At 40.7% G+C, this 24,253-nt stretch overlaps 1 protein-coding gene across 4 annotated transcripts in view; it reads right to left on the minus strand.

Annotated features, from left to right (window-relative positions):
• Positions 1-24,253, minus strand: part of CHST9 (carbohydrate sulfotransferase 9) — a 105,375-nt gene that overhangs the window by 80,876 nt on the left and 246 nt on the right. Inside the window, exons 1-3 of one of the 4 annotated variants that reach the window (XM_075494542.1) lie at positions 23,672-24,247; positions 18,912-18,971; positions 16,634-16,841 (exon numbers count right to left, since the gene is read on the minus strand). In XM_075494542.1, the coding sequence (XP_075350657.1) occupies positions 16,634-16,733 (100 nt within the window). In that variant the 5' untranslated portion in view covers positions 16,734-16,841; positions 18,912-18,971; positions 23,672-24,247. Of the gene's footprint in view, positions 1-16,633; positions 16,842-18,911; positions 18,972-22,368; positions 22,414-23,671; positions 24,248-24,253 lie in introns of those variants that run through there. The other 3 variants (XM_075494544.1, XM_075494545.1, XM_075494546.1) reach the window with 3 other exon arrangements.

Below are 24,253 nucleotides of genomic sequence, written 5' to 3' on the forward strand. Positions count from 1 at the left end.
CAGTAAATGACATTCTTACTGGGACAGAAGGTGGAAAATCTGTTTTAGTGATCCAATGATATCACGATCTGGTGAGTATTTCCACAGAATTAAACTGCATCATATAAAACAATGCTACTAGGAGTCTCCAGTACACTCAAGCTGGCCACTCCTCAGCAGAGGAATCCCAGAGGTAAGGCATCAGTCAAGACGACACTGTACAAATTGATGGAAGAAGGAACACTCCTGGGCTACTGAACACTTGTCCAACCCAGGAAGCCTCTAAATTATAATATCACAAAGGGCAAAGAAAATTCTCTGAATTATTAGTATAAACTTGCCTTATTTTTACATAGTCTGCTCTAGGCACTGTTGCAGAGACAATATGCTAAGCTTGAGAGACATTTGGACCTGACCTGATTTAGTTTTTCTTCTTCTCTGCCAAAGAAAATTGGTGTCATAAGTCTCTGCTTGAGATACTTGAAGACAGAGGTGACCTGACATGTCTTACATGGCAGAGGGTGATCACCTCGCTACCATACTACCCTCTGCTTGGCTCAAGCAGCATTTCTCTTTGAAACTCATGCTTTTAGGTTTGTAGCAGCCTGAATGCCTCCCCCCACTGGTATTCATGGCCGTCCAATATTTTAAGACTAAGTCATTGTGTCCTGTAAACATTCCTCATTTAAAAGACTACTTATGATCCACTTGATTAAACTGTCCTGTTCAGAAAAGAAAACTCATAGGAGTCCAATTTGGGCTTTTTGCTTTTCTTGGACCCACCTAGTTTGTCAGTCCCTGGCATTTTTTTCCCCCAAGGGCTGAATGTCACACCACCAAACCTATTTTACCTCCCTTTCAGGCTCTGCCTTCCCTCCCTTCCACCGTTCCACCTTCCCCCGCTCACAGCACCATTACAAGGCAGTGCCTCCACACACAAATGCTTACTGTTACTTTCCATTAGATGTTTAGACATCAGATTAGGCCTCCTTCCCTCACAACAAATATTTTGTTTTATTAGTGGCTGGAAAACATCCCTAGATAGGTGTAGTTTCAAGTGAACATTTTTGATGATAGAGTATTTGGCAATACATCAAATGCAAACATATTTATTTGCTCAGTTTTATTGCTATTTATTTAAGAACAAAATGTGACTGTCTGTAGCAATATAACTACCTGAAACATTACCTCTACGCCACAAATACTTGTTGCGCAAGTATATTATCACATCAGAGGAAAACAACAAAAGGCAAAGAAAAACAATATTTAGAAAGAAGGCTAGGGACTTTGCAGGAACAGACACTTACGTACTTTCAATTGGTCAAACTTCAGTGTTCCTTGCACAAAAAAAATCCTTGTTAATTCTACTGATCACTTGTATAATCAGTAGAAGCATCATCATTCTCTGAAGCACAGACCTTTTCGGCACAGGGTGATCTTAACATGAGGAAGATATTTTTACTTCTCACTGTAAAAAAAGATGATACTGCTACACATGGACCATTGTAAGCCTTTACAAACTGCAATCACATTCACTTCTTCCAGGTATGTGGAGGGCAGGCAAAGAAATAACAGTGGGAACTGGAGTTCTGGAAAAATCTGAAACATTGGAAGTTTTTGTCAAGGCAAAACCACAGTTTTGGCCAGGTTAGTCAAAATGCACCTGCAATATTAATTCTACATTTCCTACTCTTCAGAATGGCTAACTGCATGATGATAGCCTTCTTTTAGCAGTGTCACTGGAATATGATTTACTGATAGAGAATTTAACTAATGATTGGTATGTGAGAAACAGCCTAGTCAAAGGCCAAAAATATTTTAGTAATAGGAACTGACAAGAAATAGTTGGACCAAAGTAATATGTAATCATGAAAAACATACTATTACATATTTATTGTACATGTTAAAGTAAGTTTAGCACATTTCTCATAACAGAAGTTAGAATTAAACAACTGTACTATCTGGCTGTACTTACCTTCCTTTCCTTTCATCGAGGAGCAAGAAACCATTCACTTTTCTCTGCCATCTTTTTAATCTCTCTCATTTTTCTATGGCTTACCTCAGGTAGTAAACAGTAACAAAGTACATTTGTTAGTGAATGTGTCAACTTTAAGAAACACATTACTGAACAGGCTGAACTAGCCTTTTTGATCCTTTCTTGGCTCTTTGGCCATTGTAGAGGGGATGAAACCAAAGAAGTGCTGTGCTACCAGCTCTGGCATTAGATACTCTGGCAGTCCTCTGACCCAAAGGAAATACCTGGTCTTCAGGCACAAACGAATGCTGAAAGGATAGCAAAAATTTGCTAAATAAACAGATGACCTCCCAAGTAATTAATATGACTGCCTTAAGTGGATACTAGTCCATGGGGATTAACCCATTTAACATACCAAGATTAACCTCTGGCTTTCTTGAAAGTTGATTATTTATTTGTAGCGTGGCATTGGTCATCACAGACTAGTCTTTGCTTAAATTGACTCCCAACGGTCATTCAGCTATGTTTTATTTGCAGCATATTAATGCCAGCCACACAATATGCATATTTTGGTAGCTGGAGAGGCAAGGCTGACTCTACTTGCTTCGAGTACTGTGAACCCACCCATCAGTCACAGCATCTGGCAGTTTTATATGTATATCAGTCCTAAACCTGATGCCAATAGAGTTTCATTATATTGCATGATCAATCATAACTTAAGAGGTAGCACACCTCAGCTATTTGCAGGTTAATTCTACCAGAAAGGAATTTCTGCTCAAAGGTTAAATAAATCATGAAGTATTTATACCTCACTGCAACTACCTCAGCCTACATAAGCCCAGTCTCATCTGCCTGTTCATCTTCAAAATAGACACACTGAAGTGAAAAATTGCAACAGAAAAGAAGTAGGGTGAAATTAATTTTGCCATCTGTAAGAGGATAAAGCAAATTAAAAAAAAATCTAAGAAGTACAATAATAATGTCCATATTATTCCTTATATTTCACATATACTTTGTGTTGCCTTCCCCTCCCCCCCAAATCCAATGAAACCAATTTGAAAGTCAGGGGCAAAATCAGGTTTTTTTGAGACACGTTTATCATCTCCTCCTCTCTGCCACCAGTCCCAAGACTGCAACAGCAAAACTTTGACATAAGATCAAACAGAGGAAGAAGAAAAAAAAAATCATCAAATAGTTCTTGTGAAAATACATTTGTTTTACATTTTGTTGCTTCATTGGATATCACTTAATCAGGAGCTAGTCAGCCAACTCTCACTCTAATGATTTTGCTCCTACAAGTAATTTCTTTACTGATCAGGAGTCTATTAATATCAAATGGACTTTATTATTGCATTAGTAATTCAGCAACTCCCACAGCAAAAGAGTAAAAAAGAGAAAAACATCCAAGTAAATGCCAGTCCCTCTACCAACCTTCCTGCCCTGTTTCTTTCCCTCCCATCATAAAACATGACAGATTTGTTTCTTCCCCAGTGTCAGGATTTTTTCAATGACCTCTTAGAGGACTGCTAGTGGGCAGAAAAGATTAGACAACTTGAGGATCTTATATTCCTATGGAAATTTCCATTTCTAAGGAAAACAAATTTCTGTCACCTTTATTAATAAACTCTTCCATGGAGCTGCTCAGCTTCAGTGTTTCTAAATGGCTTATAAATCAAGCCAAAGTTCATGACAAGTCTTGATTCTTTGGCCCTACATCAAGAACAGAGCTGCAGATCTTTCTGGAATGTGTACCGTAATTCTTGACTGCAATTACAGAATCATCTTAAAATAATTACATTTAATGAGTTATGTACGTAACATTTTTAAAGTAACAGGCTACATTTTACACACAATTCAAGCATCATGACCTGTGTCAACAGATTGTAACCCATTAGTTCTCAGTAGTGGACAAGGCATACTGTACATTAATCTTTAATGATAGCAAGAAAGAGCCAGAAACAAAGAAAAACAAAATGAATACATCTACATGTGTTTTCTTCATTTATCTTGCCATACTTCACCTGAAAAGTGTACTGTAATACTTTAATATACTGTAGTATGGGGTTTTTTTTTTAATACAACAACACTATTGCAACACAGATTCCACTGCATTATTTGGCCACTAAATGTTTTTCCAGGAAAAAAGAAGTAATTTTGCATAGATTAGCGGAGCAAAAAGTAAAATTCTATTGACCCAGCTTTATTAAGTTTTCACTAACTAAGCCTCTCTTTCGACTGCCACTGTCATGAGGCCAAAGTCAGGAAGAATAAATTTTAAAAATAACAAGGCTCAAGGGTATTTGGTGGAAGAAACCAAAAGCTTCCATGACTAGTAGCCATCCTTTAACAAAAGAGCTACAGCTTGTCTTACTCCACTGTTATCTCCAAAGCCCTCTACAAATGACAAAGCTGGTGGCCTTTCCCATCAAACCCCATCAATAACAGCTTTTTGGCACTCTACTGACTGTTTGTGTCCCTCAAGAGCATGGACTTGAAGTTGTGCCCCCTCCAGTGAAGCAGCTGACCCTCCCACAAAGTTTGCATAGCATGCACGCTGCTCTATTTTCATTCCCTCTGAAATGCTGCCAAGAGCGGCCACAGCAGACAGCGTCCCAAGCAAAGAGGAACAGTGGGAATCACGCCGCAATTCACAGCTACGCAGACAAAACACCGTTTGCGCATCACAGCAAATGCGTCTCTTCACTGGAGATCCATGGTCCCCATCCCAACCCAAGAAAGCAAGACCCTTGTTCACGTTGAGGCTTGCACGGATATGTGTTTGGGAACCATCAACTGCTGCATGAGAGCAGGAACGCACTTTTCTTTTTAAACATAACTATCTCCTATCTATACCATTCTCTGAAAACACAGTATGGTTATACAAAGTCAAAGTAACCTCTCATAACATACAGCTCTGAACAACAGGAAAAACTATGAGGTTTTGCCAAGAAAAAGAAGAATTCAGAAACAACTGTGCTTCCTTCTCTTCCCAGGGTCTGTCTGCTCTTTTTAAAAGTTTAAGCAAGAATATAAAGTATGAACAAAAGTCAGAGAGAAAACTGCCTTTGTACACAATTTTTACTATATTTACTATTTCCTATTAGACATATTTTCTTTCCTTAACAGAGCTATTTTGTGGATGAATGGTGAAACACCAGGCACTGATATTTTCCTGTTTCTATTTAATACAACTGAATGCTTCCAGCTGCAGCTAACAGAACTCACACACCCCGTCTCCCTAGTTGATCATAATTAAAACCAAAAATCTCCAAACCCTCTTTTCTCTTGCAAATAATTTACCAAGAGGCAATATGCACATACCTAGGGCACAACTGCATGACTCTAAATAACCCCAAGTTCACATGAGCTGTTTCTAAGTGCATGCTTGTATTAAGCCTAGATTATAATATATCTGCAGCAGAAAGTATTACAAACCTTTAACAGCTTCTTCCTCCATCTATGCCCTTACACATATATGTACAAGCTGGGCAAGTTCTTCTATTGCTAGATTATAATTGGTACTGAAATGACCTGCTCCATTCCAATCACATTAAATATAAAATCAATTAACACCTCCTCTTCTTTCACCTGGCATTTGCTCACAGTGAAATTTAATATTGATTCTGATTATTCTTAACCTTAGGCTGCTGATCTTCAGTTACTTTTCTGGATGTTACCCAGTGTCCATGACATGCAGAAGCCATCCCTGAGGTGCATGTCAAATTTTGTGGCTATTAGGCCATCATCCATTACGTTCTAGGGCAATGACATTCTTTGCCAGGAGGCAAGTATTGCCTTGCTATCTCTGTTTCTCAAGAAACTCAATTTTCCAAACCTCACAACTTTCTTTGAGTCGTGTCCCCCCCCCCCTTGTCTGCTTGGCTCACAGCAGGTTTTGTGTGTGTGAACTGAACTCCTTACAACGCCTGCCTCAACACCAGTTACCCCGTATCCCACCCCTGCCATTCCAGGAGCTTCTGAGCTGCAGCATCCCTAGGCCCCCCCCCCAAAAAAAAAGTGAAAAAGTAAATTTCAGTCAGCTGTCTCTACATCCCTTTCCTCTATTATTAGTTTGGAAAGGGCTAGCTTTGACCATGTCCTGCTTTTTTTCTTAGAACATTACAGAACTGTAACCAGGAAAATTATTATTAAATAGGTGATGGGAAGTCTTGAATCTTCTTTGCTTAGCATCCTTAATCACCTCAAAAAAAAAAAAAAAAGGAAGATTTCTATCATTCCTCAGATATTTTGATATCTCGTGTCATTGTCCCTTGCGGATGGTGCTAAGTGTAGCTCATAGGAAGCTGGAGGATTAAGAGACCAAAAAATGTGCCTATTCAGTCCGATTTTGCTAGAGCTATGCACTGTGAATTTCTGCCAGGACTGTGTGATAGAAAGCTGCATGGTCAATATAAACAAAATCATTTGAAACAACAAAGCTGTGAGGGACAAATCGTATTTACTAGCAGGTATCACACAGGTTTAATAGAGGTCAATGATACTCTTGGATGTTGTTACCATGGGGAGGCTCTCAATGTGGTAAGGAAACAATCGTTTTTGGTGGATATGAGTGGCACTGGAAGGAGTGGGAGTTCCTAAAGAACTACTGTAGGGGTTGCAAAATACTGTTGCCACTTACTGCCAACTACATCTTCACTAATCAAGATCAAAACAATCAAAATCCAAAGCAAATGGATGTGTGTGATATTTTATTCCCCATCGCTTTACATCAAGTGAGGCTCATACACACCTGGGAACAGTTTCATCTATATACAGGGCAATGCTTAAAATAAAGGATATTTTGCAGTTCTCAAGTAATGAATATTTACAGTTTTACAAAAAGAAGAGCCTTTAAGCTGATTTGGTCATTGACCCTGACTTTGGACAGAAATGAACAAACTTTGGAAGGTTTTTTGTTTGGTGGGTTGGTTTTTTTTGTGGTTTTTTTTGGTTTTTTTTTTTTTTTTTTTTTTTTTCCTGTTTAGACATAGCATTTGATAGTACCCAACTAACTCTCCCTTGTGGCTGATGACAGGAACATTCACTCCCACAGATACAGCCACAAGGCTCAAGGTTGGAGGAGCTGGGAAGGAAAACACTATATGCTGATGTGACATGAATCTTCCCAGTTTCAAACTGACAGTTATGAAATGCCTTCCACAGAAATACTGTAAAAATGTAGAAACATTCTTTTTCTTTGTATATGCCATTAACATAAATACAACCAAAAAAATACAAGAAGTGAGACAGTTGTCTGAGGCAGCAGGGACCCGAACTTGAAAGCCCAGCCAATCTCCATGCTGCCATGCAATAATGATTACCTTTAAAAATACAAAAGAACCAAAAATAAAACCAGTTTTTCCACGTAAAAAGAAAAAGTTAAAGGAAATTTTGTTCTTCCTTGAACCTTTTGCTCCGAGATGTACATCACTTTTTTTCCCAGCTAAATCATACACGTGATCTGTAGGACATAAATCCCTTGTACGCTGAAATGGCTCCCATTACTTGTAACCTGTCAGCCTCCTGACCTTTAAATGCTTATTTCACAGATGTTGCAAGATGATCAAGAAATATCCCTAATTTATAGCAATAACCTGTTTACAGTAACACCAGATGAGTAAAATGGAAGCAAAAAGACAGAAACAAAGGCTCTCGAGACTGAACACCAAAAGAGTTCTTCCCTATAAACTGATCCCCATGTATCCAAATATCTGACTGCAGTGAGAAGATAGGTTTCTGTCTGAAATATTTCTCCTACCAGCAGTCCCTACTCCCACACAAAGAAAGGAAATACAGAGTAAATATACACATATACATATATGTATATACACACACTAAAAACAAATACCAGAATTTCTAATTTAATTCTAGTAAGAAATCAAAGGTTTCCCTTGGAATTTTGCAGGGACCACATCACATGCTCTAACAGGGCTGTTTGTAATCAAGTGACATATCAAAGCAGTTCAACATCAGACACAGAGGTAAGCAGCCTTAAATGTACGCCAGCAGCAACCACTTGCTATTCTGAAAACGTGCAGCACGCCTAAGGAAAACAGAACAAGTCAGGAACAGAGAAACTTTTCTCTCAAAGTTTTTCCACTATTACTTCTAAATAATGACCTGCCAGGTAAAAATTACCTCTCCAGCCTTCTTGCTTTGTAAGGCTATCTGTACGTCTTAAATGGTACTGCATCATACAATCAGTGCACCGAAGAGACAAAACTGCAGGGCTTCACTGCCTGAATGATCAGCTTGTAAGGAAAGAGCTTTGTGGAACTGAAGAGGTGCTATGAACTGAAAGTTATTAAAAGCAACAACAATGGTAAACAATAACTGAAAACTGACCACTTCACTCAATGACAGCACATCTGTTAGAAAATTATACAAAAGTTGAGTAACCCATATATAATGTAAAAAAAGTATGGCTACTTAACAGAAAGAATGATTGCTAAGGGCTCCATGTAAAATCACATTTACAAATGTCATCTAGATGTTCTGCTCCAAGGATCTGAGTAACTGGAAAACAGTGTAAAGACTGCCCATACATGTTTCGTATCCACTTCAAAAGAGCATTTTGAAGACAGCGTGACTGACACTCAGCCTTCCCAGGAAAGAGGACACCCCACTTCGTAAGTGTTCCAATATCAAGCCAAAAACACCTCCAGCAGTAGTTACAATAGAAATTCTGAAGTGAGTTGAGTTACACACCTACAGATATAAGAAAGTTACAGCAGCCTCTTTTGAAAGTCCTGTTTGAAAACAGGCAAGAAAGATTATGTTCAGGTTACCTCAGTACAATTAAGATATGTGCTACACCTTTCTAGAAGTAGACCTCTGTGGTCTAGGCATGAACAAGGTTGGGTGGGTTGTCAAAAGCTTATACACAATAATAAACGACATGTCATCAGCTTCTGCTCAAAACATGTTCTTGATTATATAGCTGAGAGGAGCCCCCAAAAACTCATCTCATTTAGTTTCTTTCACACCACTGGTACATGGAAGCTAAACATCAAAGGATTAAAACATACCACCAACTCAGAAACGCTCTTCCACAATACCCTCAAGAAAAGAGCATGGCAGGAATTTCTTTTAAGAAAGAAGGATTTCTAAAAATAGATGCAATTTAGCTATAGGAATGATAAAAGTAAAATGAATGAGATGCAAGACTGAGGGCTGGTAAGCATCCAGACCTAGGAAAAAACTCCTCACAGACAAATACAGCCTTAAATGTTACTGTGCTGCAATATGAAGTTTTAACTTCTTTTTCTTAAAGCTTCTGGGTTGCGTGACTGCTGAAGATAGGGTGAGACTCTACAATCAATAACTCTGAAAAACATAATTTCTTCTATTTCGCTTTTACTTGTGGTTTTAGATCATTATGGTTTGACAAAGTATCAGTCTCTACCTGTTTCTTCATAGAATTTTTTGTGGAAAGACAACTGTTCTCTCCCTACAGCTTGCATCCACTTAAAGGGGGGAAAAAAGGAAACCCATTTTATGTTATATGGTGAAACTCACCTAATAAAATCTTGTAGTATTTCTGGGATGTCAACAACTCTCTAACTGCTCACCAAGCAGCATTTACTGATCCTATTAAATTCTCTTTCTTTTGTACTTCAAGCCAATAACAAGGCAGATTTTAAAGAAAACAAAGAAACAAAAACACTTTACACAGAGAAAACAGCATATTCCTGACCACCCCCAGCCTCATTAGAACAGCCCAACATTAATAGTTGGGCATTGCAACCAGGAAAATTTGCATTGCCATACCAGTGGCATTCTCCAGCCGAATTTACAAGACTCCCATAAGCTACCCAAGAGTTCTACAACAGAAATATTTCAAGGTTACTAAAAGAACTAAATTCTTCATTATTAATAACCATTATTGAGCAGTGCCCTTTTCACCTTTATTTATGAACCTAGTTTCTGCAAATATATTAGTTTATTGTATTTAATGAAGACTGTCTGGCAAAACTATGACTTCTGTGTAAACAGTTGCCTTACAATTCATTGCATGTGAACTGTCCTTTAAGGCACATGAATGTTTCTCCATTTAGACAAGGTTTAATTAAAAATCAACTCACACAAACAGCAAAGACCACATATTACTGTGTGTATGCACACATTCATTTGCTACTTACAGTGTCAAGATAAGGAAGAAGGCTCCATGGACTCAAAATATCTCACCAGGTTACCAAAGGACCTAAAAGATCCCCTTGAATTACTAAGTCTGGCAAAGTGGGGGAAAAAGCCCACCTGCTTACGCCGATTAGTGGATACAGCCTGGGTAGCTACAGCAATAGCAAACTAAATTGAGAAAGCTCATGCCAGTTCATGGAATTTCAAACTTTTCTTAAAATGGGATTTTTATCTGAATTTTTATTCTGATTATTCACAAAAACAAGAGCTGTGGCCTGAAGAATGGGAACGAGGTCTGTGTGATGAAGCTACTCAGGAGCTGGATGCACGAAACTGCATGAAAGCACATAGCCTGCAGAAGGATGCCTGGGCACCCACAGGCTACTACAAAACTGGTACCCTGCAAAGGAAGGAGAAAGCTTGCAGAAAAAAACCAGTATCCTTAAGGTGAGATACAAAGCTGCTGAGAAGGAGAAGCGGCAGGCTTTCCTACCCTCAGGAACCAGAAATCTATGGGAGGACAGAGGCAGGGCAGCCTTCTTCACATTAATGAGTGGTCATACTGCACCCTGTGAAACACTGAAGTAGTCCTTCATAATCATGAATTTACTAGGCATACTTCACAAAAAAGAATTACATAAACTTTAAGAGGAGGGAAAATAAAACCACCCACAACAAAACCCCACACAACAAGCCCAGTATACAGATCTATTGACAAAGACACTCTCAGATTATTTTGTAGTAATCAGTCACACTACATCATATCGCCCCCCAAAAAAAAGAAGAGTTTTAAAGTACAAAATTAGAATCCCTAACTTAAAACTCCAATTCACATCTATAACATAGCAATGTCAAAATTACCACCCCAAAATGCAAATGTCCTTTGCACCCCAAAACCCTCCTAATTCAGGTGATTCATGGTATAAAACTCAACATCAACATCATGGTATAAAACTCAACAAACTGATGGGTCTGGAAGAACCAGTTTGGGTCAGAATGGGTCTGAAGAATCAGAATGGGTCTGGAATCAGTTTGCTTCCTCTGTGTAAGATTATTACATGCTTAGTAATTTCCAGCACTGTTAAATAGTAATTGCTTTTTAATCAGTGCCACAATATTTGATGCTTTCACTGAAGAATGCAAAACCATATGGAGAACTGTCAAGTAAAGCTGTAGGATTTCAAAGAATCACAGAATCGTATAGGTTGGAAAAGACCTTTAAGGTCATCGAGTCCAACTGTAAACCTAACACTACCAAGACCACCACTACACCATGTCCCTAAGCACCTCATCCAAACGTCCTTTAAATAACTCCAGGGATGGCGACTCAACCACTTCCCTGGGCAGCCTGTTCCAATGCTTGACAGGCCTTTCAGTGAAGAAAAATTTCCTAATATCCAGTCTAAACCTCCCCTGGTGCAACTTGAGGCCATTTCCTCTCGTCCTATCACTTGTTACTGGGGAGAAGAGACCGACCCCCACCTCTCTACAGCCTCCTGTCAGGTAGTTGTAGAGAGCAATAAGGTCTCCCCTCAGCCTCCTTTTCTCCAGGCTAAACAATCCCAGCTCCCTCAGCTGCTCCCCATCAGCCTTGTGCTCCAGACCCTTCACCAGCTTCGTTGCCCTTCTCTGGACACGCTCCAGCACCTCAATGTCTCTCTTGTAGTGGGGGGCCCAAAACTGAACACAGCATTCGAGGTGCGGCCTCACCAGTGCCGAGTACAGGGGCACGATCACTTCCCTAGTCCTGCTGGCCACACTGTTTTTGATACAAGCCAGGATGCCATTGGCCTTCTTGGCCACCTGGGCACACTGCTGGCTCATACTCAGGCAGCTGTCAACCAACACCCCCAGGTCCTTTTCTGCCTGGCAGCTTTCCAGCCACTCTTCCCCAAGCCTGTAGCGTTGCATGGGGTTGCTGTGGCCCAAGTGCAGGACCTTGCACTTGGCCTTGTTGAACCTCATACAATTGACCTCGGCCCATCGATCCAGCCTGTCCAGGTCCCTCTGCAGAGCCTTCCTACCCTCAAGCAGACCAACACTCCTGCCCAGCTTGGTGTCATCTGCAAACTTACTGAGGGTGCACTCGATCCCTTCGTCCAGATCATTGATAAAGATATTAAACAGAACTGGCCCCAACACAGAGCCCTGGGGAACACCACTTGTGACCAGCCACCAACCGGAGTAAACTCCATTCACCACCACTCTTTGGGCCCAGCCATGCAGCCAGTTCTTTACCCAGTGAAGAGTACACCCGTCCAAGCCATGAGCAGCCAGTTTCTCCAGGAGAATGCTGTGGGAAACCATGTCAAAGGCTTTACTGAAGTCTAGATAGACAACATCCACAGCCTTCCCCTCATCCACTAGGCGGGTCACCTTGTCGTAGAAGGAGATCAGGCTGGTCAAGCAGGACCTGCCTTTCCTGAACGCATGCTGGCTGGGCTTGATCCCTTGGTTATTCTCTACATGCCGTGTGATGGCACTCAGGATGATCTGCTCCATCAGCTTCCCCAGCACTGAGGTCAGGCTGACAGGCCTGTAGTTCCCCGGGTCCTCCTTCCGGCCCTTCTTGAAGATGGGCGTCACATTAGCTAATCTCCAGTCAGCAGGGACCTCCCCAGTTAGCCAGGACTGCTGGTAAATGATGGAGAGGGGCTTGGTGAGCACATCTGCCAGTTCCTTCAGTACTCTCGGGTGGTACTTCAGTACTCATCAGGCCCCATAGACTTGTGAGTGTCTAAGTGGTGCAGCAGGTCACTAACCATTTCCCTCTGGGTTATGGGAGAAATTAGTTGAATTCACATCAAGCTTCATTTATATATATGAATTTATACATAAGTGAATATCTTTATATATGGAGAACCTAAAGTGCTCCATATATATTATACTATCAACGTTGATGTCAATGAAGTTTTCAGCCAGATAAAGTCTGTATGTGTCATCACTCATGTCGGACTATTCTCAACAAGTCTGTTCCTTACTACTCCAGAAGTGAACTGAAGACACCCAGCAGAAGGGCTCTGCTACATCTAAGTAAGGATATATCATCCTGTCTTTATATGCTCCATGTACAGAGCCAAACCAAGAAACTCACCTGTTCTCTCAGTCTGCTAATGTCCCTGAAAAGCCATCAGAGAGGACCACCATGTAGCTAGCAGCTGTTTCTTAGACATCTCTAAATGAAAGATTTTCTCTTTTTTAAGGTATAGGGATGATGAACGCAATGAGAAATATTCTGAAGAGTCCAAGCACAGTGGGAGGGAGCAGAAGACATGGCTGCGCTGAGAGACACATCCAGCTGCCGAGCCTGCGGGTGCATCTGAAGTAGACGGACAGGATGAAAGATTAGGGAAGGTGTTCCTGGGCTGGATAAATTTGAGTGATGAGAGAAGTTTGCAAAAGTAAATCAGAAAAAAACATGCTTAGATAAGATCAGGTCTAGAGGAAAATAAGACAAACAGGGGAATCAAATCACAGTTGAGATCTCAGAGATGTGAAGAGCAAGTAGAAAGAAAAGAGCCAAAAAGACAGAAAGAAGTCAAACTATGAAAGAAAAGCAGCATTAGGTCTAGTGTGAAAAATTAAGAACAGCTAGGGAAGAGAAAAGGTGGCAATGAGAATGGTGAGTGTGAAAGCAAATAGTCTGACTTTAATACAGTAGGACAAATACTAATAAGGAAATTGTATATTGCCATACAATTTTCCAGTTTCCCACAAAACCTAAATCTGATTGGGAATCATTCACACCACAGCTAGGAGAGCCTGAGAAATAAGTATGAACATTACAAACAACAATCAAGTAAAATGTAGTGTCTCTTCCAGGGATTGTCATTTATAAAGGCTCCGAGTCAGATACTCAGAGAAAATGGGTGGTAAGCAGCAGCACCTCACTGGTGCAAAACAGATACTTTCCTAAACTCAAATGCAGCCAACTTTCCATCCTTCAGCAACCAAATGCAAACGCGAATGCTGTAGGTCTTGAGCAGGGCACTGTGGAAGATAAAAATAGTTCTGCCTACAAGAAACGCTTGTCTCTACAGGCTCATAGCACAGCAGTTGAGAAGCACGAGGCGCGCTTTCCACTTCTTAATAGAACATCAAATCACACGCTCAGCCACTTGCAGATTAAAACTAGCTGTCTTACAGCTGTGCGACTAGTGATACGATTACAGGAGCACATAAAATCCTTGTAAAGATACTTGTCAATTTGGGATTCTCCAGACACAGCTCATCCCCAAAAAAGCCACAGCGCACAACACATGGCAATATGAACAACACAGCAGAAGAGAGGGGAAAAAAGACTGCAAACTGCCCATAGCTAAACTAATGTACATTGTGAATATGCAAATGTTTTATTTTGTATCAACTCTTAAGCAGCATACAGCGGGGGAACATGAGAGAATTGAGCTGCAGAAGGTTTAGGAGAGATACAGGTGTTTGAAATAAAAAAGAATGGCTCTCTACATGTTAAAGTGGAAGAAGAAGAGGCAAGAGCAGACACCAAAAAATGGGTTTTCGCCATGCTCTTTCCAACATGCATGACCTAGCAACTGTAGGGAATGCCAAAATTCATTTTTTTGGATCTTGCTGAAGTGCTGTCAACAGCAGTCCAGTGAGATAAAAGGGCACTTAAAACTGCAGTCACACTTTAAGCTTACTAACCATTCTGTTATTCTCTGATAGTTTTCATTTTATTATGGAAATGTTTTCACATGGAAATGACTTATATGTACAAGGAGAAGCCTCTCTCCCGAAGAAGATTATGGCAATACATCAAAGAAAACCCCAAAGAAAGCATCTGGTTGCCCAAAAGAGCACAGTATATTCTAATTCGCCCTTTATTATATTTTTTCTGTTTCTTTTTAATGGTAGATACATACAGACAAAAGAAAGGAGTGGAAAAAACGCAGTGAGAAATAGTAACAAGGAGCACTGCAAGGAAAGAAAGGTTAATTACAGCACAAGAAAAGATGCAAGGAATGTGAAGAATGTCAGCAAGTAAATAAATCAATAATCTACAGTCATCATCTACATTCCTGAACTACCTTGAAAGCACGGATATCTGCCCTTAACATTCCTGACAAAAGTAGGGATTTTCAAGGAAGACTCCCCCCAGCCCCCCGCAGCAGCTCTGTTTCTGCCAGCACCCTTGTGTCAACAGCTGATTACAAGGGAACCTTTCCAAAAGGAGCCTGTACTACCTCTTTTAACAGTTTTGTTCCTACAAGCTTGTAAATACCTTGGACCAGCCGAAACATTAACAAGCCAAAATTAGCGTTGTGATCATTGCACTTAGTTGAAAAAAACCTCAAGGTCAGTGTCAAAAAACTGCAGGAATAATGCACTAGATCCCCCCTCACCACCACCACCTCTGCTCTCTAAAACATATCCGAGCCCAGCAGCTCATACAGAATAAAAGCACAGATCAATAAAGCCAGAAGACTAATGTGGTTTTACAGATGTATTTCTTCACAATGGTATCAATATAATATAAAGTAAGAGTCTTACAGAGGAAATAGAAGCTGAGCAAGAGACAAGAGGACATAAAAGTCAGGACTTCTTAACAAGTTAGGAACATTCCGTATTGTTAATGGGGGGAAAAAACCCCTAAAAACCAACCAAACAAAACTCCAAACCAACAAAACAAAACAAGTATACAACTAAAATCAAGGATATGCCATCAAGTAACATGGCACAACAGAAGTGGATCTGCAGAGCAAAATAGTGGGTGTTAAGAACCTTACTGACATCCACCCTGTACACATTTCAGGGAGGGTTACTTCAGACTAACTCTAGACTGGTCCTGTGAACTCAGCATCCACTAGAGGTTGAGGTAAATAGCCTGGTTTACTTTCATCCATAAAGGAATCTAGATCAACCTGTGGTACAAACCAGAATACGGTAAATGGAGAACAACAGAAATTCAACTAAGAAGTGTAATCCTGAGCCAATGCTAACACAGATTTACCTGAAGTTGCAACATGACTTGGATGCTATATAAAGTCTTGTAAGTCCAGTATCTAACTACCTCAAACAAACAACAACAAAAAAAGGGATAGGATGATTCCACATGAGCATTATTGCTTAGAAGACCACTTTTGTCTACAAGACATAGCAGTAATTCTCCAAAAATTGCTTTGTCACACAAAATAAAATGTACAAAACCCACAGAAAATCAGCATACAGAGTTATTTCCAAACTGAACTTGCTTGGCTTCATGCATGCACAATATGCTTTTGCAACACTTGCTTTTGCAAATGAAGCCGATACAATACGATTAGGTAGCTGGAAGCATCTTTTCATGTGACTCAAGAAATTTCTTAATGCTTATATGAAGTGTAGCAATTAAAACAAGTCTGTTTTCAATGCCATTCTACTGCCAAACAGGGGGACTCCCCCCAACTGTCCACATGTATTCAACAGACTTTACAATCATCTTTGATGGATTCACTTACACTGGATACACTTACATACTGGATGCAATGGATGCACTTACATTAAAAAAAAAAGAAAGAAAGAAAGAAAGAAAACCTACTGTACCTGTATGTTGTTCTTCAATCCAAGCTTGCAGATACATGAAGAGGAGTAGACCAGCTACTCCAAACATCAGTACAGACACAAAGACTTGTCTTAGGTTCATGACCCTATCAGAGGGCTACTCTTCAGCTTTCAGAAGGATGCATAGCTCACTTTCCTGAAGTTTTCAGTGTGCCTTCATCTTCTTCAGTATCTTCCCTGAGACACCGACCTGGAATAACAAGAGATGGAGCTAGTTCTCATGTTACATTTTTATTCTTCACCAGAGACTGTGTAAACAGCATACTACATACAAGCTGGAGCTCTTACAAGCTATTACTTTCAATGCTTAGATTTCTGTTCATAATCTCAACGATCTTTCTATCCCTGGATGAGTTCCAAGCCGAAGTGTTTCTCGAAGTGGCTGCAGAGACCATTCCACCTCCACATCGCCAAACATCACCTGCTGCTGTAACGGTGGGAGGTGACACCCCAAACGAGATACCCGAGTGTCACACCAGTACACCACTGCCCATCAACTGTCACAGCTGAGAAGCTACGGCAGCAGCTGGAGGCCCCCCAGGTGGCCAGGTTGCACCCCAGTGCTGCCAACCCCCTGTGATGGACAACCCTGAGCCTCTGCTTCTGGACCACAAGACCCTGTGCGCCCGAGGAAGCATGCCTGCAGTCACCCCCACAACACAACAACTCCGCTCGCAGTGCCTTGGCATCAGTTCAGCCTATGCTTTGGCAAGTCATACTCTGATGTTTACCCTCAAACGTGAATCCAAGTCGAGTTTTGCAGGGTTAGGGAACGTCAGCATAAGATGATATCAGTAACGCAGCAGAAAGGGAATTAATGGATCATCTTTTTACTCAGCTATTTTGCAACATAGGACAGACTTATCAAGAATTCTTGCCGCTAAGGTCAATGGAAATGAGATCAAATGTAAAACCTTACCAAAGAGATTACTTTCTTGCACAGCAGGGAGGCCAGAAAAAGGAAGTAATTTACCTGATACCCTACACCTGCCACAACAGGGCCATAAAATTCATTTTATAACAACAGAACATGGAAGACACTCTGGATTCTAAAAAAGCCAACTCCTTAAACTGAACCAGAATGCATTCACTTTGAAAGAGTGTTACTAGAACCTGAAGAGCAGCTGTTGAAACTGGCCTGCACAGCAAAAGAAAAAGTGTTAAAATTCACCACAATGGACACCCTTGTAAGTGCATATCTGATAGAAGTGTCTGGTAAACTACCACAAAGAATGCAAAGAAAAATTCAAGCTTTTAAAGGAAGACAGGCTACTGAAAAATATTTGAAAGACAAATCTTTTGAAAGAACAGAGCTAAAGTACATGTGCATCCAAATAAACAGAAAAAGAAAACGCAGGCATTTAACAGTTACTCTGAAATGTACATGTACTGCGTGTTCCACAAGTTTGTATTTTTAAATAACTCAGCACTGTTACATCTATAATTGCTGAGTTTCTAAAAATACACATACATGTAAGGCTTAGCAGGAACTCCCATTAAAAATAGCTGTTGAATGAACAAAGTAACTATGTCAGAAAGAGACAAAAGATTTCAAGAACAACAAAACTGTGTTCAGAACTTTACAGAATTTTTTTTCCAATTCTGTGCCATTAAAACTATACACTTCTCTGAAGCAAAAACTTGCCTGCAGAAAATGTAAACCAGAGTTTAAATATTAATCATTTTATATGTAATTGTTCTGTACAAGACAGATAGCTAGACATTAACAGAATGTAAGTTCTGTCTGAAGTCTTTTTTGTATGGGTCATGAAGTATCTGGTTCAAACCTGGAACACGGAAGGAAGGCGAGTAGGTACTTTATTCCATCTAGTTCTTTCTGCCTTGATTCTGCAGAGCTGGAATTTCGTACACGTTATGTACATGTACCTGTTCACAGCTATTGTGATGATGCACAGGATTGGAAGGAAGCAGTGAAGATTGGACAAAAACAAAGAAAATGCTTGGGAAATTCTCTGTGAAATGACTTTTGCAAGGGTGCGGGTAGTGGAGCCTCCTTTCAGCCAGCTCTTCATTAGCTGTTATCACTTGCACCTTTTCCTACAGTGCCCTCAGCATTGTCAGACTTGCAGTCTTCCTTATCTACACTAAAAGGTTTACTCAGGTCTTTGCACCTAACTTCAGTCCTGCAGCAAATGCGCTGTTTGCATCTCTTCAGAAATCACTCTGCTGACAAGACAGAAGCTTCCCAGCATAAGCAGTCCTTCAAGAACCATTAGTCAAAGGACCAACGAATACAAACCTCTTCTGTTTTCCCCCAGACAGAAGCTGTGTTGTTCATGTAACAGGACATTGACAGCATCTGGATTAGGAAAAAAAGAAAGCCAAATAAATAAGACATGAAGGTCTGAATGAGTATCTTTGAAAGAAACAAATTAAATCGCAGGTACTAGAAAGCAGGAATCAGTTTCTTTTCCAAAAGTTGTTGGGGATTCATGACTTTTTCTCATAATAAAAAAGTGAGAAATCCAGACATACACAATGAATAGTGGCATGCTTCCAAATAAGCCCGCTTTTGTGGCTTTGTCACTTGTTTCCATCTCTGACTACACAAAACTCTCACAATTTCAGCCCTCCTTTCTGAAAACCAGTCTCCTCGAGTGGGCAAGAAAAGCTTTCTCAGGCCACATGGATGATGCTGAAAGCAAAGTATCTCACACCGCATCTCCACGAACATTTCCGATACATGTAGGCTGGCACTGCTTCTCTCTCCAGGCACTTGCTCTCATCATCCCTGCCTGCCCAGCTCTTGCTGCCACCAAGAGGGCTTACACACCTGCACAGTACCATTCAGAAAGCTCATCCAGCTAAAAACCGCTCCAGAAAGAAGGAATGGGTACCTTACTGCCAAAGGAAGTCAGGAAACACTGGTTTAATCAAACTACAGCCCACAAAGGATTTACCCAAGGAATAGTGCTGATGGTTTTTCCTTTAGCAATGCCAGCCATCACACACATCCATGATGCATGATGGAATAGGATATACAGCTGACCTTGCCCAAACACCATCATGGTTGCATGCAGCACCGTCTACAAGCTCTGCATCATCACCTTTCAGATGCACAGTAAAATCAGGAGCACTTCCAAGCAATTTAGTCTGTGAATAAGAAAACAGATGTTTTTCTACTAAGGTAGTTTCAGTTTTGAGTGGGCAAAATTTCCTAAAAGGAAACAGCAGTTCAAGGTGCATTTCTTTTTAAACTACCACACACCCCCTAAAGCCAATTTACTCCACCATCACGGTCACTACAGTTATCTTTGTATCAAGAGTTTTCATGCTGCTTGCAATTAGCTTAATTTATTTAAATTTAATTTATATGAAACTGTATTCTTTGTTTATGTGTTGGCTAAGTTTTAAGATTCGTTTTAAACAAGAGTAACATTAGTTTTAATTAAGACTACCTATTTAAGCACAGGTTAGATTCTAAATACCTCAAACCCATCCAAAATCTGAGGCTGTTCTGCTACCTTACAGGATTTTTAAAGGCTTTTCAGCTTGAATAAGTAGTTTAATTTATTCAACATAGTGATTTGTAACCCACATATGAAAAAATGATAGCGACATTAAAAAAAAAGTCTGTGTCTACAAGTCTTCTACTAGAACTTGAAAAATGGCCACACAACACTGACAAATTTGCTCCTTTAGTATTAAAAAGCAATGGTCACGGATAACACTCTCTAGCGTCCTGGCAAAGAGAAAATGCCTGCAAATATTCTTTAATCAAGATGAATACTCTCTTGAGGCTGTGAAGGAAGAGCCAACAAGCAATTACTTTCAACCTAAGTATTTTCAAAAGAGATCAGCTGTATCCAGACAGAGGTTCAACATCCCTAGTTAAGCTGTAAATCTTTCTCTGCTCCCGGACCTGGGCAACATGGCTCCACTGAGCGATAGCTTGACCATCCTGCTGGATAGGATGTTTGCTACAGGGAAACAAAGAAATCGCTGTGTCCCTCTCACCTATGCTGAACTCGATTCTTTCTTTAGCCTAACCTCCCCCCCATCTCTTTGGGAAGTATGGACCCCAATGTCCCATCCAGTTCAACTCAACTTCATAGTGACCCACGCACCCCAAAATTTCAAGTCCTTTTGAGTACTGGAGAGAGATTATTACATATTGTTCTTATCCATCATGGAGAAACAGCTAATCTGGCAGACAAAAACACTACGTGCCTTAGATGACAACACAGACCTCTTTGCAGCAAAAATGTAGAAACTTGACAATTTTATAATCATTCACTTCTGAGGCCAAATCGTTTAACACCATTGTCAAATTTAAGAGTTTCAGGAATCCACATTCCACTAATGTAAAATCCTTGCATTTTTCCCATTGTGTTTTGGGTCCAGTTCAAAGAGGCACGTTCCCATACAGGGCCAACACAAGCAATTGAAATAGCACAGCCACCCAAAACCAGGGAAGAGTGCATCTCCTGCTTTTGGCATGATTCCTCATTTCAGTACATCATCTCCCTTTCTCGTCCTGGTGAGCAGATACACCTGCGGCTGAGGAGAGGCACCTCCAGCACTCGGGTACTATTCGTGGCTTCCTCCTATTCCAGACCACACAAAACCAATGGCATCTGGTCGCAGTATGTTTGGCTAACTTAAGATTCCCTTACCGCTATTACCCTCACCATCACCTAGTTCCAAAATCAAAAACATACACAAGCAAAACATTAGATCGCCTCAAACTATTTATAAACCTTTCTTTTTAATTCCCCTCTACCTTTTTTCCTTCACCTGAAGGAAAAAAAAAAAAAAAAAGATTATCAAGATGAGTGGTTAGCCAGCAGAATACTGATGAAAAAAAAAAACAGGTGCTCTTTATAATGGTCAAAGCATTCATATTACTGTGGGTTACCACAAATTCCCACCCGCTCAGCATCTCCTTAGACACAACTGAATTAATGAAAGCAAAATGAGAAAAAGGACACAGAAAGCTACTGCAACCCCACATGGTTTTTTTTTCTTCCCTCCTTCCTTCCTTACCCCCAGAAGCAATACATTTTCTGATGCCTCCACTGGTGTATCATGGCAAGACAATTTTGCACCGAGGAATGTCCTGCTGGACACTGGCCCAGGCTACTTTCAGCTCAGTCAGCAGGAAGAGGCAAGGATATCTTCTCAATTCAATACCCCCCTCCTCCCTCACTTCTCATCTGTTAGCTTGTGTCCTACTTCACGCGTAGGTGATCCTCCAGGATCGCCTTTCCACTGTCCACATCTCAACTCTCTGGCTTCACAACAACTAACATGAGGCACAGCTCCAGCTCTTAACAATGCTTGCACAGTTCCTCATATCAACCAGTGCTACTCTTTGTTCTGGTTTCTTCCAGTGGTTGCTAGGAATAATCATACAACAATTGCCATTTTCCCTCTCCAGCAAGTTACACTGAGTATTATGGTTGGGTGAAGTCAAACTCTTTACAGCAATGTGAATTAAGTGCGTAACCAGATCATGATAGCCACACTCGGTGCTGCTGAGAAAGTTTGTAGAAATAAAAAAATAAAAACATCCAAACAAAAAACCAAACCAAAATTCCCATAATGTAGCCCTTCCTGTCTGCAGGAATCTAATGGGGGGATCGGGGGGGGAATGGTTAGGAATCTGGCAGGCCTCTTGTACAGGCTGAGCTTCCAGAGAGCGCAGCACAGTGATGAGTTTCTCTCCCGCCCCATGACAAACAGTATTTCAGTACCTGGTGCCAAAAAGGGCGATACCCAGCATCCAGGTCCACTGGTACATCAGTCCTTTGCGGACACCAGTTGCGGACACCTCAGCAACTTCTTCACCTGAAGAGCTGCTTATGAGAAGGTTGTGTTGAAGTGTAACTGAAGACACCATCTGGCCTGCACAGCTTTTATCCCTGACAATAACAGAAGATTACTACCTACCAACCTTGCAAATCAAGTTAAAAGAATTTTGTTAGACTTCCGTAAGACAAAAATAATAAAATGTTTTGTATGAAATACATAGGGATTTATTTTCAAAGGAGAGAGCTGTTTAAACAAAGTTAGCATCCTTCACTCACCCACTGAAAATCCTGAAACAATAAAGCCCCTTTAAAAAAACAGAGCTTAAAAATTTAAAATTTCAAGAGCAGTCAGGAAATTCCAAACATCAACATCACCAAAGTAACTTCCCACCCAGCCAAGTTGCACATATTTAACATTTTTCTACTTCACTCTCCCTTGTTACATAGCAGACCACAATGTTGTTATAGCAATTACGTTTTGTTATTAACGCACTTTATAGCGTACAACATGTTATACAAAATTAATAACCTGGCAAAGAAAATATGGTTTGCATTTGATTTGGCCATTTTAATCTATTAAAGTCAAGAGTGCCTCATTATCCTTTCAATATATTTCCAAAGAAAAACTTCTTGTAAAGAAGCACTAGATGTAAACAAGACTCGTTCCAGTAAAGAAGCATATATTGGTTTCTGATGCCATTAAATCTTTTCATAGAAATTGTACTAGGTGACTGAAAGCAGTCCACAGCACCTGCATTGCTTCTGAGAACATGCACAAATACAACCACTTACCTGGTCCTGCTCCTCAACCATAAATCCTACTGAACTTCAGACCATATTAGTTTAATCCACACAGCAACCCTCAGCCACTTGTAGGTTAATTTAAAGCTGCAGTTCTAATAATTATTCTTTATAAAGAAAGAAACAAAAGCTATACTTGTGTTAACAACAGATAAATGCAGAGTTGTCCTACCCATGAGTATGTAGGTTAACACATCAGCCCCATGAAAAGTTTTGCTTGGTTAAAGAGAACAGAGAAGACACTGCAGTACTGAAAGTGATGGGTTTGGAACTTTACCAGTTTACCAGAATATTCAATACCAAGGGTTTCATTCTACAGCTGCAGGACATCTTGCTTCAAAAAGGAAAAAGCATTATTATTCTTCGTAACAGTTCCCAGTCAGGACTGGGGGACCCTACTGCACCTCAGCAGACAAAAGACAGGTTTGGCACGCTTAGCTCTTACCTGCCTGAAGCACTGCTTGAAGTCAGCGAGCAGTCCCATGGAAGTCACCTGGATTTTGGGAAGTTAAACAGCAACAGGGCTCACCAGACAGCAAGCAACTTGATAGCTCTCAGTCTTCTAGCAGGATTGGAAGTGGACTTTCTTCCCCCGTCTTAGGATGGGTGAGATTAGGAAAACGTCTGTGTCAATACAAGATCTTCCCTTTTTTAAATCGGTGAAATTACACGATCTTGTGTATCGACTGCAGTGAACCGAATTGTTATCAGCATGCCAAGTAGACTTGCGGTCTGCCCCAATCATTCACTCTACTGCTTGAAAACACACAGGCAATACTAGCCAATTTTTTATTTCGGAGACGTGCCCCGAATGCCCGATTCCCGTTGTGTGACGATGGGGGGTGTGGGGGGGTGAGGAGTCAGCAGAAAAGTTGGTCCTTCTGCAGAGCGCTGCCTCAGGCGGTGCCGCAGCGGGGCTCAGCATTCCCCTCAACTTTTGGGGGACGCTCCGGAGCCCCGGGCTCCCAAGACGAGCCGCAGCCCCCTCTCAGAGCGGAGACGACCCTCGGCGGCCGGTCCCGGGGCT

The sequence above is a fragment of the Mycteria americana genome, chromosome 2 (assembly GCF_035582795.1).
Source record: "Mycteria americana isolate JAX WOST 10 ecotype Jacksonville Zoo and Gardens chromosome 2, USCA_MyAme_1.0, whole genome shotgun sequence".
Lineage (NCBI taxonomy): Eukaryota > Metazoa > Chordata > Aves > Ciconiiformes > Ciconiidae > Mycteria > Mycteria americana.